The 19,186-nt window shown below is 43.5% G+C and overlaps 1 protein-coding gene across 1 annotated transcript; it reads left to right on the plus strand.

Moving 5' to 3' along the window:
* The first annotated feature begins 16,085 nt into the window (after nucleotides 1–16,085).
* LOC123368531 (2-oxoglutarate receptor 1-like) lies at nucleotides 16,086–17,066 on the plus strand. The gene has a single exon (XM_045013395.1). The coding sequence runs from the start codon at nucleotides 16,086–16,088 to the stop codon at nucleotides 17,064–17,066; it is 981 nt and encodes a 326-aa protein (XP_044869330.1).
* Nucleotides 17,067–19,186: the final 2,120 nt, after the last annotated feature.

Raw genomic sequence — 19,186 nt, forward strand, 5'->3', positions numbered from 1 at the left:
CCATGCAGAAATAGGTAAAATTAAGAATGTCTGTTTGCTTTTGCAGAAGTAATTAGTTGTTTGTATTTTTTCCTCCCAGATAAGAATAAGTGAAAACACACTAAGATTTATGATAATTGGCCACTTTACATAGTGGCAACCTAATGTTTTGTGAAAGAGACAAATTGCAAATACTTTTGTGGAGGAGCTCCCATTATGACCATCAGAATTTGGCTCTTGTCACAGGGTGCTCTGCTCACTGCTAGGATGGTGCCACCTCCTGGCAGTTCTGGGGATTAGCTTCATGAGGTCAACACCCCTTCCCACAGGGGTACACCATCTCTCTGCCTCTCTCCCCATGAGCTGCTGCTGCTGCTTTTTCATGACTCAGTCCTCTGGCCAAGTCACTACACATTTTCCCCTTCTGGGGTACTAAAGTCTTTCTTCTGCAATCCTAGGCAGTGTTCCCATTCACTGCCACATAGTGCCACATCCTCAGTGGCTGGCAGGGGAATCCAACCTCTACTCCAGGTTATGGCTCAGGGACCCTCTAACCAGCAGTCTGTTCCCTCCTGGACTTTTACTGCCTTTCCCTCCACCCTTTCCTTACTATCTGGTGCTCCCCTCCATCCACGTTTGCCAGCTTCACCACTCTCTCCTCCCTGGGGAGAGCTGCAGACCACATGTCTCTGCAGTCTCCAGCCACGCCTTCCTTCTCCCAGCGAGTGACTGCAGACTTTCCCAAAAGCCCCCTCTGCTTCCAATTTCCTGGCTTTATAGACCCAGTCCAGCCTGTTCCTTCTCAGCTGGGCTCCCTCGCTCTGTCAGGGGATCACTTAGCCACTTGATTCCCCTCAGCTGTGGCCTCCTTCTCAATCTACTTTAACCGTTTCAGGGCATTTGTGGGGTAAACACCACAACACAGCCCCCAACAAAGAATTGTTATCTCAGACTTGAGGCAATAAAGTCTGAAAATATATGTGGTTCAACCTAAAGGAATCTCTTATGAATACCAAACATGTGAGTAATTCATTAATCAAATTCTACACCAAGTACTGTGGTTTAACACAGACTTAAGGGAAACATTTGTATGTGGGTTGTGTTATTTCATAAATTGAAACAGAAGTTATGTCTATCCTTCACTGCAGGAAAATGTACATTTTAAAAACACAAAAATGGAGTCCATGCCAACTAAAACCAACTCCCTATCCCCTGCAACTCCTACCATTTAAGCTACCCCATCAGAGAAAAGTCTGAGTACATAGCTAGCCCTTACATTAAATGAGAATGTCAATACTTAGAACTTAAGTAATGCAAGACCCTGGCCCCTTTTCTGAAATGGCAGTGCAGTACAAGAGGAGGATGTAAGAAGTCCTACATAAAGATTTACACAAAACGGCAGCCTCTGTGATCAGGGACTGCTACTGAGCTGCTCCACTGGGCAGTAACTCACTGAAAAGCAAGTGAGGAGTAACTGGAGTAATGATTCTGCCTCACCCATCACCAAGTGAAGCTGGCCAACCACAAGGAAGGAGGAATAAAATTTCTCTCTGGTGCAAACAGGGAGCTATTGGATGCATTGTATCTCTCTGGGTATGTCACCACTGCATTTTAAAACCTGCAGCAGCGAGTCTCGGAGCTCCTGAAGAACAGGCTGCAAACATCGCTGTATTTCCCACCCCCTCTCCCCAACATTCCAGGAGGTAGGGTTTGGGGGGAGAGGAGTACAGTATCCTTTCCACTCAACAACATAGCACGGTACTAAGAACAAAATGTGGCCATTTGAAGACCTTTGATGGGCAAGACTATTGTGCTTTTACAGACAAGGTGACTTGGTTTCTCCCCTCCCAACTTCATCACATCATCTGTTCAAGGTTAAATTCTTTTCCTGGTCTTTCAGTTTCTTTATGTTTATGCAATAAATGTCAACATTTCAAGAATGAAATACTCTTTATTTATTCCACGCATGGGAGGTTGCGGGAGGAAGGGAAGGGCCAGGGAAACCAGTGCAATAGAGGGGATGGTATGAGAAGGCACAATGCAGACAAGCGGCACACATTACTGTGGATCATTATTGAAACAAGTTTTCAAAACGTCCCAGAAACTCAGTGCTTCCTGCTGGGCTCTTCTTATTGCCCTGGTATCTGGCTGCTCAAAATTAGCTGCCAGCCTATCTGCCTCTACACCCCATCCCTGCAGAAATTTCTCTCGCTTTGCACCACAGATATTATGGAGCACACAGCAGGCAGAGATAACAATGGGAATTTTGCTTTCACTGAGGTCTAACCTAGTAAGCAAACTGTGCCAGCGGCCCTTTAAATGTCCAAAGGCACATTCCACCACCATTCTGCACTTACTCATCCTATTGTTGAATTGCTCCTTACTGCTCTCCATGCCATGGGAGCAAAGGGTGGGCTAGGTCTGCCAGGATCACTATTGGCATTTCAACATCATCAATTATTATTTTCTGATCTGGAAAGGAAGTCCCTGTTTGCAGCTTTCTGAACAGACCTGTGTTCTTAAAGATGAGTGTCATGTACCTTTGTTGACCTTCCCACGTTGATGTCAGTGAAACACCCCCTGTGATCCACCAGTGCTTGCAACACCATTGAAAAGTATCCCTTTCTGTTTATGTACTCTTTGGCAAGGTGGTCTGGTGCCAAGGGATATGCATGCCATCTATTGCTCCACTGAAGTTAGGGAACCCCATCGCGGCAAAACCATCCACTATGTCCTGCACATTGCCCAGTGTCACTACCCTTCTTAGCAGAAGTAGATTAATGGCCCTGCACACTTGGATCACAACAACTCTCATGGCAGATTTACCAACTCCAAATTGACTCTCCACTGACCAGTAGCAGTCTGGCATTGCAAGCTTCCACACAGCAATTGTCACGTGCTTCTCCATTGTCACAGCAGGTCTCATTTTAATGTTTCTGTGCTCAAGGGCTGTGGAAAGCTCTGCACACAGTTCCTGGAAAGTGACCTTCCATATTTGAAAGTTCTGCAGCCACTGCTCATCATCCCATAGCTGCATAACAATGCAATCCCACCAGTCAGTGCTTGTTTCTCGGGATCAGAAACGGCGCTCCACCGTGTTCAGCTGCTGCATGACTGCCAGCAGCAAACGTAAATTGTTTTGTACTATGGCTTTCAGCTGGGCTACTGAAGGACATCACAATGTTCTGTATGGTGGCTCTTGTCTCAGCTTTGGAAATACTGCAGGATAAGGGACGAGGTGTTTGTAATGCTCACAACAACAGTGCATAGCTGAGCAGGGTCCATGCTTCTCAGGCAATGACATACATGCGGCTAAGCCAGCCTTTTGAAAAATGGCACGAAAATGTATGAGCTGCTTGTCATGGAAATCAGGATAGGAAGGAAGGGAGGAAACTGCTTCGTGAGAGGTTGAAGCCAGGTTTCTATTTCCCCCTGCAACCATGTTTTGGTCCCATGAGGCACTGCAAACTCTTCTGAAAGCCCCCTGAGGCTAGCTACACTGAGGATAGCTACCCACAGTGCACTGCTCTGTACATTGACGCAAGCGCTGCTGCTAAGGATGCACTCCACTGACACAATGAGTACACACCCGACTGACTTAATTACTGTGGCAGCTGGATATCGACTTATGTTGACTTAACTCTGTAGTTGACATGCCCTGAGGTTTGCAGGGTTCGCGCTAAAAACAGCAATGTAGACGATGCAGCTCGGGCTGAAGCTTGGGCTCTGAATCCCTCTCTCTCTAGCCAGAGCTCTAGCCAAATGTCTACACTGTTGTTTTTAGCACCAGAGCGAGAGCCCTGCGAGCCTGAGTCCATCTACCTGGGCTCTGAGACTTGCTACCAGGGGTTTTAAAACACAGCATAGACATACTCTTGGAGGCACAACACCTCCTGACGCTTCCTTTGCCATGGTCTGGCTCTGCACTGCCCCTTGCAACAGGCTGTGCCATAAACGCACAATCTATCCCATAATGACTGAAAGACTGAGTCAAAGTTCACTGATATCAATGGAAATAGTCTTAACTTCAGCTTTTGATCAAGCCATAGCTACATATCTATTGCTATTTTCACCTCTCAGATAAGCAACAGCACATATCCAGAGCCTTGCAGTCAGCTTCCTGTTGGAAGAGGATTCAGTCACACAGAGTCTGAATATATTTCTAGTGACAAACCCTGAGGCAAAGGGCAGACTCACTTGCTACTTGCCACAGAATCCCCCAAACAAAACACATCAATAACACTAACAATAGAGCATTTTGTGAAGTTGCACTCCATATGCTTTATGGAAGTATGCTTATGAATATGACATAACTGGAATATGCTTTACGCTAAATATCCCTTGTATGGTGTCATTAAAATGCTTGTAGTCTACTAAGTGTGTTCATCCTATTTGTTTGCATGTATTATTTCTATATCTGGAGTTAGGAGAATAAGATATAAACTTGTATCACTGATGTAAACCTATTAAGTGGAGGCCATTAAGAATGCTCCAGAAACAATCAGTTGTAAATGGCCTTAGTTACTTGAAAGCCTTCCTGTTTTCGTGTGGGCCAGCCCATGGGGAATGGAGACTAGGGATTTTACAGTGACATGTGACCGTGTCACCTGGTAATGAAATCCATCTTAAATCTGGTACTTTTCCATTTAGAAGGAGGGGTGGGGACCCATAGAGACAAAAGATTCCTGCCTTGTGCCAAAGCTATAAAAGGGGGTGGAGCAGGACAAAAGGGGGCCAGTCATGAGAAAACCTCTGCTTACCACCTAAGATGTCTGTTGGATCTAAAAGTCTGTACCAAGAGAAAGGATTGGGCTCAGACTAGGAAGGAGTCTAGTCTGTGAAATAAGCTTATTGGAACACCTCTGAGAGTGAGATATTACCTGTAATCAGTTTCTTAATGTATTAGGCTTAGACTTGCATGTTTTTGCTTTATTTTGCTTGGTGACTTACTTTGTTCTGTCTGTTAGCACTTGAAACCACTTGGATCCTACTTTTTATACTTAATAAAATCACTTTTGGTTATTAATAAACCCAGAGTAAGTGATTAATACCTGGGGGAGCAAACAGCTCTGCATAAGTCTCTTTCAGTGTTATAGAGGGCAGACAATTTACAAATTTACCCTCTATAAGATTTATAGAGAGTAAAACGGATTTATTTGGGGTTTGGTTCCCATTGGGAACTGGGTGTCTGGGTGCTGGAGATAACTGAAAACAGCTCAGCAGTTTACCTAAGTTTGCAGCTTTGGGGGCGTGGACCAGACCTTGGGTCTGTGTTGCAGCAAGCTAGCATGTCTGGCTCAACAAGACAGGGTTCTGAAAGTCCCAAGCTGGCAGGGAAAACAGACTCAGAGGTAATTTCAGCACATCAGGTGATGGTCCCAAGGGGGTCTCTGTGACTGAACCCATCACACATTTCTTCCAGGAATGAAAACTTGCTCACATAGTAAGAAAAGAAATTTATGAGATAATGTGTATCTCATCTAGTAATTCCTTCTATAGCACTTTTAATGGAAGCCATGCATCTAAAACCCCACACGTTTAGAGAATTGACCTCAATTTTGAGATTAAAAAATAACACAATAAACACTTCCCATTTGACTGTTCAGACTGACATATCACAGCTGCTTCTCAAGAGGTGTGCCAATAAACAAAAAGGTCACAATTGTGCTGCCCAGCCTCAGGTGATGATGGTTTGGTTTTTATTGGCAGTTGGGAGGATTTTAGCAGCTATAGGTGCTTAAATTTGAGCTACTTCATAGCTGTTGTACCTGCAGCAATTTTATCCACCAATTCCTGTATTCAAAAGAATTTTTAAAATATTGATAAAGAAAGCACATATCTGAAGAGTCCGGGGAAGGTCTAATTCTCACTCTAGCAAGGATATGCTTAACTTAAAGCAGATGAGTAGTCGGGGGGCAATGGCACTACTCATCTGTTTAAAGTTAAGTACATGCTTAAGTGCTTCACTGGACTGTGGCTTTAATACCCCTGCAGCCACCAAGTGCTAGTTTGCTCCAAGGGCTAGTACTAACTGAAAGAGACTGCCTCCAGGCTATGCTTTCCATTTTTGCAGTTATATTCAACTACTTCTGCTCAGCTGACATTACAACCCTGCATATATCTCAGATTATAATTCTGATTTTCCCTCTGCAGAACTTTATTAGCAACTCCAATTACATAATATAGCTGGATGGCACCATTGAATAGTGACTAATTTAGAATTACTGTGCACTTAGCAACAACAAAATGCTTCTCTGACCAACCTGTCTGTGTGCAGAACTAAAGGGAAAACCAGAGCTGATTTCCCTCTGTGCTGCAGACATATCACTCTCAACAAAACTGAGCGTCTCTTGAAGGTGGTCTGATAAGAACTGTAATTAGGTATTCCATCACAGACACACTAAGATCAGCCAAACAAATGTACATCTGTTAAGGGAAATAGCCCATACAAAGCTTATACTTTTGCTGAATCAAAGTAAAATACGTAATGAAAAGCACTTAACACTGTGGAACCTAGCACTTTCCTATTGAAATTGTCTATTGTCCTGGGTACTTATTAAAGAAAACCATCCATGCAAGCTTTATTGCATCAACTGCTGCACCATATGAATCACTATCGTGTAAGTCAATCTAAAGCTCAGGGAAGTCAATGTTGGTCTTTTCATGTACTTCAGTGGGTTTTGAATCTGGTTGTAAGTTATCAGAATTTATTCCTGCTTGGGAGAGGTAGGAGGTGTTTGAGGATGCCTCACACATGAAAGGAACTGTTAAAATCAAATCCAGCTGTCATGCAACAGTATAGTATCAAATCACTGCTTAAGACCCCTCTGCCACCATGTCTACAAGGGACTAACATCACACAAATCTAGCTAAGTAAAGGGGCAGTTTGGAATCAGCCACATATTTAACAAAGCAAAAAACACAATAAAAACATGATTATATTATATCTCTTTCCCAACCATCTAGCTGAACAGCACCTAACCTACTGTGCATGCTATTATAATATAAATAATAATAAAGATCTGAGCATCTACTTCATTCATCACTGCCAGCCCCTGCACACAGAAGAGTTTACAACAGTAAGGGAATGGCAGATTTTACTTTTAGAGGGATTATTTAATGAATAAGCTTGCCACCAAATGACTCCTGTTCTATTGGATACAGTGCTCAGGGCCAAGCGTTGTGTCCATGATCTCTGTATGTTATAACAGGGAGTTCCAAGGGCTGTCACATTAACAGTGGTGTGTTGTGACATTTTTAGTAAGCATGTAATTCTATACTTGCATGCAAGGTGTCAACTCACAATACAGTGCAGGCAAGGTCACGCTATGAGGAGGATACCATTTTGTTCTACAAAATGATGTCCTCCATGCATGTCTGGGGACCAGACAGAATCGTCCTGCAGGCACACTGCTCACTGCGCCCCCCAGAGTAGCCCATATCTCCAGGGAGAGAGCTGCTGCAGGGCCCTCCTAATCCCCCCGCCATTTGCAGTGACCCCCAGCCTCTCTCCTTTGTCTCCCCGCCCCCCGGAGCCCAGCCACTGGCTGGGGCCTCCGCGCGCAGCTGCAGCCCAACTGTGCTCAGACCTGTTCCTGGAGAGAGCAGCCCAACTTTAGCCCCATGCTTCCGTGCAGCCCATTCATCTGAGACTGACACGCCCACAGCCCCTTACCTGCTGGTCGCATGGTCCCAAGATGAGCCCGGCGGAGCTGACTACAGGGCAGGTGGCAGTGGTTCGCCCTGGCCCCCGCCCCTGCCGTCAGCTGCATTCAGTCCATAGGGAGCTGGGTCAGCCTCTCCTTCTGCACCCACCAACCAGAGAGCAGCAGGCTGGGCAGGGAGGGGGCCCGAAGGCACTTCCTAAAGGTCACAATGCCCATTCCGCAGTGAGCCCCCAGCCACCGCAGCAGCTGCTGCCTGGGGTTAACCCCGCTGGCCCCAGGCTGCAGCCGAATGGCTTTCCCAGCCCCTCCAATGGGATCCATCCCCTACCCACCGGGGCTCCACAGAGAGAGCTGCTGCAGGCCTCCTCCTCATCCCCCGCCATCGCCAACCGGACTTTTAACAGCCTGGTCAGCAGTGCTGACTGGAGCTGCCAGGGTCCCTTTTTGACCGGATGTTCTGGTCAAAAACCGGACGCCTGGCAACCCTAAGGCACAGCCAGTCAGGAAGTCATATTCAGGGCTTTTATATTCTTGTAGATATTAATTCTGGAGCACACAATGCATGAGTTGCATACATAGGCCACACACTACTGCACATTAGCTTCCCTCTGTTGTTAATAACTGCCCCTTAGACAGGGCTGTCCTTAGGATTTCTGGTGCCCTAGGCGAGATTATTAAACTGGTGCCCCTGTGCCTGATCTGCTCTTAGCCACACAAATATAAGCATACAGTATTGGAAAACTTGCCACATTCACGTTATTAAAACCAGTTTAACTTAATTAAGCACACTGTAATGCTGATGCACTAGCACTAAAGAAGTAGCACTATAGAAAAATTTCTGATTTGACAGAATGATGCAAATAATATAATTTTTTTAATTTGTCAAAATTTTATTGGAAATTTATATGAAGAGGTATTGAAACAAAGATTTGTTTTTAATTAAAAGCAATCTTTCTGGCTTTTTTGGCTGCAAAATCAGTTTAATAAGCTGGGTTTCCAAACAGTGGGAAAATATAACCCTAGTTTTACTGCTAGGTAAAGCACAAAGTGACCAAAATGAAGTCAGCACAGAATCATCTCATCTAGATTAAGGTAGCACAGAAATGTTACAGAAGTCCTATTGTACCTTATTTTTGTTTGGAAAGACATTAGCAATAGCAGCACATTCACATGATAAAATACATGATAAATCACTGCCTCTAAAGTTCCATCAAAAACTGACATTTTCACAGCTCTAGCATGATCTGCTGTACAGATTCTTCACAAGGAAGTGTCCCTGGCCTTTTTAACTCATATTAACTATGTATTTACTTTATGAAAGTTGAAGAAAACATTGTGAAAACGTAAAACATTGGCTGCCCAACTTCTGGGCTGGCAAAAGCTATACTGACTCACAGGAAAAAAAAAAAGCAGGAGAATCTTAGTACAACATATGGTCAGTCTATACCAGGGGTCGGCAACCTTTCAGAAGTGGTGTGCCAAGTTCACTGTAATTTAAGGTTTCTCGTGCCAGTAATACATTTTAATGTTTGTAGAAGGTCTCTATGTCTATATTAAATAAATAAACTATTGTTATTATCTGAGGTCCTGGCCACTGGTCCTGCTCAGGCCACTGCCAGCTGAGTAAATGAAACCCCAGACCGGCAGCGGGCTGAGCGGGGCTGGTGGCTGGAACCCTAGACAAGGATCCCAGGCCCTGCTCAGCCCGCTGCTGGTCTGGGGTTCTGACCACCAACTCCTGCCAGCCAGGATTCCAGCTGCCAACCCCCGTCAGTTCGCTACCAGCCTGGGATTCTGCTCACCCAGGCTGGCAGGAGGCAGAGTGGGGCCGGCGGCTGGGCTCCTGACTGGCAAGGGGCTGGCAGCCGGAACCCCGGAGTAGCAGTAGGCTGAGTGCTGCCGGCACCCCAGACTGGCAGCAGACTGAGCCACTCAACCCTCCACCAGCCCTGCTCAGCCCGCCACCAGCCCACTCAGCCCGCTGCCGGCTGAGTGAATGGAACTCCAGGCTGACAGCAGGTTGAGTGGTTCAGCTGGCCTGCTCAGCCCGCTGCCAGCCTGGGGTTCCTTGGGGGTCCCCAGGCCAGCAGCGAGTGCTGAGTGGGGCTGGTGGCTGGTATCTCAGCTGGCAATAGGGCAGCAGCCGGAACCCCAGAGCAGTGATGGGCTGAGCCGCTCAGCCTGCCGCTGCGTACCATCAAAAATCAGCTCACCTGCCACCTTTGGCACGTGTGCCGTAGGTTGCCGACCCCTGCTTTATACACTAGTAAGGAGATGAGCATATTACAGTTGTTGGAGGGCTCTTATCAGGAGTAACAGGCTATAGGAAAGTCAGTCAACATTTTTTGTTTCTCTGATGAAAACTGGCCCACTCCCTGCCTCAAACCAAACCTGTCACTAAGAATTGTCAACAACTTAATTTTCTGTTTTTGGCTAAGATATTGATTTTAAAAAATATATTGAAATTGGATTCAGGATTGTTAGCAAGAATTTTTGGCAAACAAAGTTGTTAAATGACAATCTAAATGGCACCACAGCACTGCTTTCATGCTTGGCTCACCCTCCAGCCTGCTGGTCCAACAGCTGCAGTAGACCCCAAAATCCACCTCTTGGGGTGCAGAGTGGCAACAGCAGCAGCAAACCCTCAGGTCCAATCACACGCCAATGGGCACCACCACCAGCCTTACGGACCATGGTGAAGTTAGCACAGCATCTGATCTCAGGGACAGGTCACCCATGGAGCCACAGCAGCTCATCCTGCCTGTGTAGCTCCCCCCGGATGAAGTGGATCGCTGGCAGCTGCCAGCCCCGGGGGAGAGGCGCTCCCCAGATAGGGTGCCCAGATCCAGATGTCTTGATTTTATAGGGCCAGTCCCGATATTTGGGGCTTTGTCTTATATAGGCACCAATTACCCCTACCTAGAGTGACCAGGCAGCAAGTGTGAAAAATCAGGACGGGGGGGGGGGTAAAAGGAGCCTATATAAGAAAAAGACCCCAAAATTGGGACTGGCCCTATAAAATAGGGACATCTGGTCACCCTACCCCAACCCCCTGTCCTGATTTTTTACACATCTGGCTAACCCCAGCCCAGCCCTGTGTGACATTCCAATCCTGGCCGAGGAAGTGAGTTACTTTCACTTTCATTCCTCAGCAGGCAGGCAGCCAGCCTCCTCCCCCCACCTACCCCCCAGCACTTCACCCAACCCAGCCCTGACGGAGGGGAGGGAGGAGAGAGCGAGGGATGCTCCTGGGGAGGAGGGAGAAAGGAGGGGGTGCTCCATGGGGCGGTGGGGGGGAAAGAATGGATGTTATGGGGGACAACAAAGGATACTGGTTCCAGAGCCTCTGAGCCTGCCTCACCTCACCTCAGCCGGGGGGGGGGGGGAAAGAGTCACACTCACAGGTTAGCTCCTTCCCCAACCCCTACCCCCTCCCCTTCCCAGAGACCCCAGCAGCCAATCCCCTCCCTCAGACTGTGCTGCATTCGGCTCTCTCTAGGACCCAGCAGCCTGCTCTTACATGCTCCACTGCTTCCCTTCTGTCTGGGCTCCCGGCAGAGTGGTGCCCCCAGACCTTGTGGTGCCCTAGGCGGCTGCCTATTCTGCCTATGCCTAAGGACGGCCCTGCCCTTAGAGTTAGGAACGGTAGTCACAAGGTCAGGGAAAATGACACGTCTAACATAAAACCATACAACACAGATTATAAAAACAAGAGTTTAACTATATTCACGGCACAGGATGGCCGTGTTCTGGGGAGAAATCAGGGTTGTTATGAAAGAGGCTGTTATCTATAGGATGCCTACCCCATTTGTTGCAGAAGTTGGAATTTGTAAAGTGAATGAGGCAGCAGACTGCAGAAAGAGAAAAGATGGGCTCATGGCTAAGGTAATTGAATGCTGCCCTGTCTCTGCCTCTCCTACAGAGTTCCTGTGTGATGCTGGGTAAGCCACTTAAACCAAGCTTTTTACAGGTAGCCACTATTTGTGTGTTCCTCATTTTCATAGATACATTAGGTTCCAAGGCCAGAAAGGCCACTTGTGATCCTCTAGTCTGATCTCTTGTATAACACAGGCCATAGAACTTCCCCAAATAATTCCTAGAGCAGATCTTTTAGAAAAACATCCAGTGATGGAGAATCCACCATGACTCTTGGTAAATTGTTCTCATGGTTAAAAAATTATGCCTTATTTCCAGTCTCAATGTATCTAACTTTAACTTCCAGCTATTGGACCATATTATACTTTTCTCGGATAGACTGAAGAGTCCATTATCAAATATTTGTTCCCCAGGTAGGTATTTATAGACTGTAATCAAGTCACCCCTTAACCTTTTTGTTAAGCTAAACAGATTGAGCTCCTTGAATCTATCACTATAAGGATTGTTTTCTAATCATTCTTGTGGCTCTACTCTGAACATTCTCCAATTTATCAACATCCTTTTTGAATTGTGGACATCAGAACTGGACACAGTATTCCAGCAGCGGTCTCGTCAGTGCCAAATACAGAGGTAAAATAACCTTTCTACTCCTACTCAAGATTCCCCTGTTTATGCAACCCAGGAACACATAAGATCTTTTGGCTATAGCATCACACTCAGAGCTCCTGTTCAGCTGAGTAACCACCACAACCCCCTCAGGGAGAGGGGGTCTAGCTTGAGACCCTGGACCAGACTTTCAGAAGTGCTGAGCACTCACACTGCAATTGAAATCAACATATATATTAACATGCTTTGAACATTTACAATGCCATATAATACTAAATAGTCTGAAAATAATCAGGTCCTAGGCATCCCAAATTGGGCACACAAAATTAGGGGATGCTTTTGACATTAATCTCTATACCATAGTTTCTATCTGTAAAATGGAGATAATACCACCCCCTAACCTCCCAGGGCTGTTGTGAAAATAAATTCATTAATGTTTGTGAGGTGCTCAGATACCATAGTGATGATCACCATAGAAAAGCCCATGAAAAAATTAACACTAATTTCAGAACATCATTTGAATGGTGTGTAATAAACAAGGCCTTAGCCACATATTAAACAAAGAGGAAAAAACAAAATATTAAATAGCTGCTCATTAAGTCAGCACTGTCCATTATATGAACTGAATGAGGCAGTGATTATGTGAAAAAAATAGCATGTGAGCATGTAATTAAGGACTGTATCATAATGCACATGCACAAATGGTCAGAGTTAAGGTCACACAGGCTTAATTTTGCTTCTTTATCTTTCTTTTACTTTTTTAGGTACAACTTCCTAGGTTTTAAAAAGCAAATTGAAAAAACAGTAATTTCGTCATGTGGTATCATAATGACACCTACATGGCTCATCAGTAGGGATCAGTCAGTGAAGCCTGGCAAACCCTTGACCATGCATGGATTAGCTTGCTGGATCAAGGCCTCAGTTGCAAGTTTCAAAACTTAGGCATTGTGCAGACCTTGGTTTTTTAGTTTTTTTAAGCAGACTCTCGCGCTTTTGTTTTTTTCACCTTGCTCACCAATAAAAAAAAGTAAAAAGATTTTACTAAAGAATTCTCAGTAGGCTGAGCTCATGCAGGGAAATTGCAGCCCATAGGAAAAGTGTTTCAGAAAGTTACAGGATCAGAAAACAAGGATTCAAAACGGAAACTATTTTAGAGCTTCAAGTGAATGCTAATCATATATATTTTATTTACAAAAAATAAGTTTTACATATGCCACAGTTCTGAAAGCCATTTCCATATAATGCCCAAAGGAGCCTGAAATATTTTTGCCCCATGAATTTTCAGCCAATCCTCGATATGGCAACAAGACTCACATGGCTTGGCAGTCAGGATCGAACTAGGGGAAATGAAGCAAAGCCTAATTTTCTTATACAGAAACATATTAACATATGATCTGAGATTTGAACTGTAATTTTATAAGTAGGGAACCTCTAACTGCAATGTACAGATTGCTGCCTGCAAAGAGGCGTCTGTGACTGTTCCTGCTCCTGGAAGGTGCAATAGATAAGGTGGCAGGAGAACTCTTACAACAGGGCAGGACTAAAAGCTGATACATGAGCCAATAACAGAGCTCTTCCATCAGTCTTCTAAATTTACTGGTATGTGAAACCTTAGTCTGAATAAGTAGAGTTACTGTAATTGATTGCAAAGCCATATAGAAATTGCATATTGCTGCTTTTCAAGGGCATTTTACTAAAATTTGTTTTACTGTATGGAAAGCTCTCCACATGTAATTCATAGTACTTTATGCTCCAAACAATGAATGCAAAAAGCAGGATTACAAATAATTTCCAGATAAACAATATTTATTCACTTGCACATTTTGAGATGTTCCAGGGTAGAGCATGAGGTAAAGAGCTGATCAAGGTTGAAAAGAAGATTGAGGTCGGGGAGGGGGCAAGGGGAGAAATAGATGTAGCAGGATTGGGATTGATCAAGAATTTGTTTTTTGTTTTTCTTTTAGTTTAATCTGAAGTATACTACTGAGATCACAGCATTAAGCTGTAGTAGTAAAATCAAATAGGATGGAAGGGAGAAGATGCAGCATTTCACTAGCTTTGTCTTGAATATACAGTAGAAACTCAGAATTACGAACTGACCAATCAACCACACAGATCAAAGTAAACTCCTTGGATTCAACCATTTATTTTTGCAAGAAATCTTATTTAGCTGAAAAATGTAATTTGGAAACAGGAAGTGACTATAGTAAAACCTCAGCGTTACAAACACCAGAGTTACGAACTGATTAGTCAACCACACACCTCATTTATAACTGGAAGTATGCAATCAGGCTGCAGCAAAAATAAACAAAAAGCAAATACAGTACAGTACTGTGTTAAACAAACTACTACAAAAATTAAGGGGAAGTTTAAAAAAAGATTTGACAAGGCAAGGAAACTGTTTCTGTGTTTGTTTCATTTAAATTAAGATGATTAAAAGCAGCATTTTTATTCTGCAAAGGGAAGTTTCAAAGCTGTATTAAGCCAATGTTCAGTTTAAACTTTTGAAAAAAACAACCATAATATTTTGTTCAGAGTTACGAACATTTCAGAGTTACAAACAACCTCCATTCCCGAGGTGTTTGTAACTCTGAGGTTCTATTGTAAATCTTAATTTGATTAAAAAAAACTGCACAATATTTACCTAATGTACCTTTAACTTTACGCTACTGTACTGAAACTAACTTTCAGGTTTAATTTAAAAATTTCTTATCTAATACATTATGAGACCGTTCCACTTCCTAATTCAAACTCTATTTAGTGACTCTTAGTTTAGTTTGTCGTCATATTTTTGGTATTATATTTCAGATCTGATAAGAAAGAAAAGGTGATCATGTTTCATTGATCAGTGAAATAATGTAGGGACATAGGAATTGCCATACTAGTAGTGTGCTAAGTATCACTTCAAATAAAATGTATATTATAAAACAATATTTCATAAAATGTAATAACCCAGTTTTAACTATGGCTGCTGTTATTTTGCAGTGATCTTATCCCAGATGTTCCATACCATGCTGAGTTTATTCTAAACCAATGTACATTATAGAAACAAAAATCATTGTACCCGATTCTACACTGCTTTGCACCTTGTGTAGTCATTTAGGGCTAGATCCTTGGGTGGTATATATTTGAAAAAAAAACAACCAACAACAACAGTGGAGTGATGGTGATTTGCACTACTTGAGGATTGTGCTACTACTCTGCCAAGTGAATTGAATGTAGGGGTAAAGCACTACCAAGAATGGTTATGTTTTGGATTCACTTTGGAGAGCTGGAAATGACTATAGAATGTATAAGGCAGTTTCAGAATCAGGCCCATTTACTCACAGTTCGTATTACAGATGAGCCAAGATTAACACATTTGCCTGATACCTGCCACTTGCTGTGAACGTTGGAGGCCTAATTCTTCATTCACTTACAGTAGTTTTACACCAGTGATATTCCACTGACTTCAGTGGAGTTAATTCTGATTTACACCATTGCAAGAGAGAGGAGAATCAGGTCCTGAAACTGTGTCTGAACCAACCCCAAAAAAAACATTTCCCTTTGAAATACAAATAAGCCCAAACACACACACACACAGAGTAATTGTGCTTCCTCAAATATTTAGGGGTCAGACAAATTAGCCTAGAAGCCCAAAACCTAATTGACAAAGTTTTGCAAAATATAAACCAAAACCATCCCCTAATTTATACTCAAGTGGCTTTAAGATTATGTAGCAACTAAAGGTGGGATTTTCAAAAGCACTCAGAGTTGGCCTAAGTGTGCTCCCATTGAAGTCAACTGACGTCAATGGGAACAGAGTTAGGCCAGAGCTGAGCATTTTGCCAACCTCCAAGTATGCTATGTGATCCATATTACTAGCTCTAGTGGAGAAAGATTTATCTAGCACATTTGTACTGACTGATCAATTAAAAACTAAACATTTGATTTTCCTAAAGCTTTAAGATGATAATGATGAATACGGTATCCGAAGACCTAGCCAATTTTACCACTTTGCCAAGCCATGCAGAGACCTTCAAAAACTGCACAGATGAAGAATTCTTACAGATAAAATCCTATCTGTCTGTTCTTTACAGTATAATCTTTCTGGTGTGCTTCCCAGGGAACGTGATTGTAATTTTCACGTATATTTTCAAGATGAGGCCCTGGAAAAGCAGCACCATCATTATGTTAAACTTGGCTGTCACTGACCTGTTGTACTTAGCTACTCTTCCTTTTTTGATACACTACTCTGCTAATGGAGATAACTGGATCTTCGGAGTCTTCATGTGCAAGTTTATTCGCTTCAATTTCTACATCAACTTGTACAGCAGCATCTTTTTCCTCACTTGCTTCAGCATTTTCCGCTACATTGTAGTCATCTATCCAACGAGCTGCTTTTCTGTTTGGAAAAGGAGATGGGCAGTGGTGGCTTGCACTACAGTTTGGGTGATTTCCCTGGTGGCTGCCAGTCCTCTGAACTTTCTGATCACTTCCAAAGAGAATCAAAACAGATCTATTTGCATGGATCTTACTACTTCTGAAGACCTGGAAACTAGCAGGTGGTATAACTGGCTTCTGACTGTGTTTGCCTTCTTCTTACCCTTGCTAATTGTGACTCTGTGTTACATTGTGATTATTTACACATTGGCTACAGGGCCTCATACTCACACTTTGTACAAGCAGAAGGCTCGCAAACTTGCCATTCTTCTCTTGGTGGTATTTTATTTCTGTTTCCTACCCTTTCATGTCTTGAGGGGGACTCAGATAGAACTACGGCTTCATCCAGTTAGCTGCATCACTGAGAACCAAACCTATGCTTTATTTATTGTATCTATGCCCTTAGCGGCACTAAATACACTTGGTAACTTATTACTCTATGTTGTGATGGGAGATAACTTCCAGCAGGCCATCCTCTCTCTTTTGAAATTGAAGACAAACAAGACCACGAAATAGAGAGGGAGCAACAGTGATGCTGTTAGTAAGACTTGGAGTAATAGGCTAAATTCACTATTGATATAAAGGAGGGTAGCTCCACTGATGTCAGGGAAGTTACACCCACACCTATGTCAGCAGCAAATTTGGCCTAGTCTATTGAAGTTGTGAACTCATCATTCTGACAATAAAGTTTTGAACACACTTGCCATGTACCTTCCCAGAAGTACATTTGTACTTGTTACTGTACATTCTTCATGCTCATATTGTAATATGGCCAGTAACGTAACTCCTCTGGCAGTTCTGTCAAAAGGAGTTCTTATTCATGGAAAATATGAGTCCAATGTCCACAGTCACCACTTGACTATTCACGGATCAGTAATAAGAAGTCACACGCTTTCAAATGATGAATTTTCATTCTACCTAAGGTGTTTCTGGATTCATTTTAGTTCAGAGGTAGATATTGGACTAGATTCTCAGCTGGCATAAATTGAGGTTTATTTATTCATATATTTCAGGAAGGCTATGCTGATTTACACAAGCAGAGGAACTTGTCCTATGATCATGGATACTAAGACAGATCTGAAAAGCAATATCAAGATTTGTTATTATGCGAAATTGGTCTGATGCTAGAGGACCTGGTCAAGAGGTGTAACAGTAGTGAAGGGGATTCCTACCATAATAGAAATAAATTAATAACACCACCAATAATATGGAGATGAGCCCACAAGCACAACAGTAAAGTGGGCTTCCCTAATGTAACTTTGCAACCCACATTTCCTGCCTTACCTTCTTTGTCACCAGCAATAAAATGTCCATCATAACCAACGCTGGCCTCAAGAACCTAGTGGTTCTCTCTTTACCAGCACTCAGCCTCTGTGTCTCTGGCCCTTTCCCCACACAATTCCCAGTGTTTCTGCCCACTTACCACCTCTACTAGAGATTGACAAAATAGGTTGCTTCTCCTGCTTCTCCCCTGGGCTTCTGTCTCTCCACCAGTATGTCTAGCAGTCCAGCATCTTCAAGAGTTATCAGAGTGCAGCAAGCAAACAGATGTCTAGGAGGCTACTTGAAAGGGTAAGAGTGGGCGAAGGGGGAGAGAATCTGTCATGGGCCTAGGAATGAAGAGTGAGATTTGGGAATGGGAAGAGCTAAGTTCTTCCAGGGAAGGGTGGAGGTTGGACTATGAAGAAAAAGTGTTTGAAAGTACCCAATCAAAGAAAGTAACTGTGCTGTTGTGAAGCTATCAGCATCCATTTAATTCTTCTTCCACCCCTGCTGTAATTCTTCTTCAGTCAGAGGTGGAGAAAGATTTAGAGACTATAAAGATTTTGATACCAAGATGCTGATACCAGTTGATACTGTAATTAATTCCAGTGACATAAGAAAATAAGAACATAAGAACGGCCATACTTGGTCAGACCAAAGGTCCATCTTGCCCAGCATCCTGTCTTCCAACAGTGGCCAATGTCAGGTATCCCAGAGGGAATGAATGGAACAGGTAATCATCAAGTGATCTATCCCCTGTCACCCATTCCCAACTTTTGGCAAACAGTGGCTAGGGACACTATCCCTGTTCATCCTGGGTAATAGTCTGTTTATAGCGCTCAGATTGAACTTATCTAGTTCTCCATGAACTTATCTAGTTCTTTTTTGAACCCTGTTATAGTCTTGGCCTTCACAACATCCTCTGGCAAGGAGTTCCACAGGTTGACTGTGTGTTGTGTGAAAAAATACAACACAATTCTGGTACTGTTAAGATTTAAATCACCAAAGATGGGGGAGAAAAGATTATTCACATTAATATCTTGAAAAGGTTGATTGTACATCAGTAGGGGTAGATTTTCCTTTTTAGTTATAATTTTTAAAAGTCTACACAAGTATGTCAGAACTGATACTCAGTAAAAGGTCCAGATACCTTCCACCAACACCAAACTAATATGTTTAAGGAATCTTCTTAGCATATGCGCAACATGCCTCAGGTAGCATGTGACCAGGATTCATCACCGAATTTGGTCAAGTGGTTGGATCATTAGCTTCCCTGGCCCAGGCCGGGTACTGACGGGGAGCGCGACATGAATGCTGATCCATGCCCCCTGTTTAAGGAATAAAAGACAAACCCATGCATGACACTCTGTATC

This window comes from Mauremys mutica, chromosome 1 (genome assembly GCF_020497125.1).
Source record: "Mauremys mutica isolate MM-2020 ecotype Southern chromosome 1, ASM2049712v1, whole genome shotgun sequence".
Taxonomy (NCBI): Eukaryota; Metazoa; Chordata; order Testudines; family Geoemydidae; genus Mauremys; species Mauremys mutica.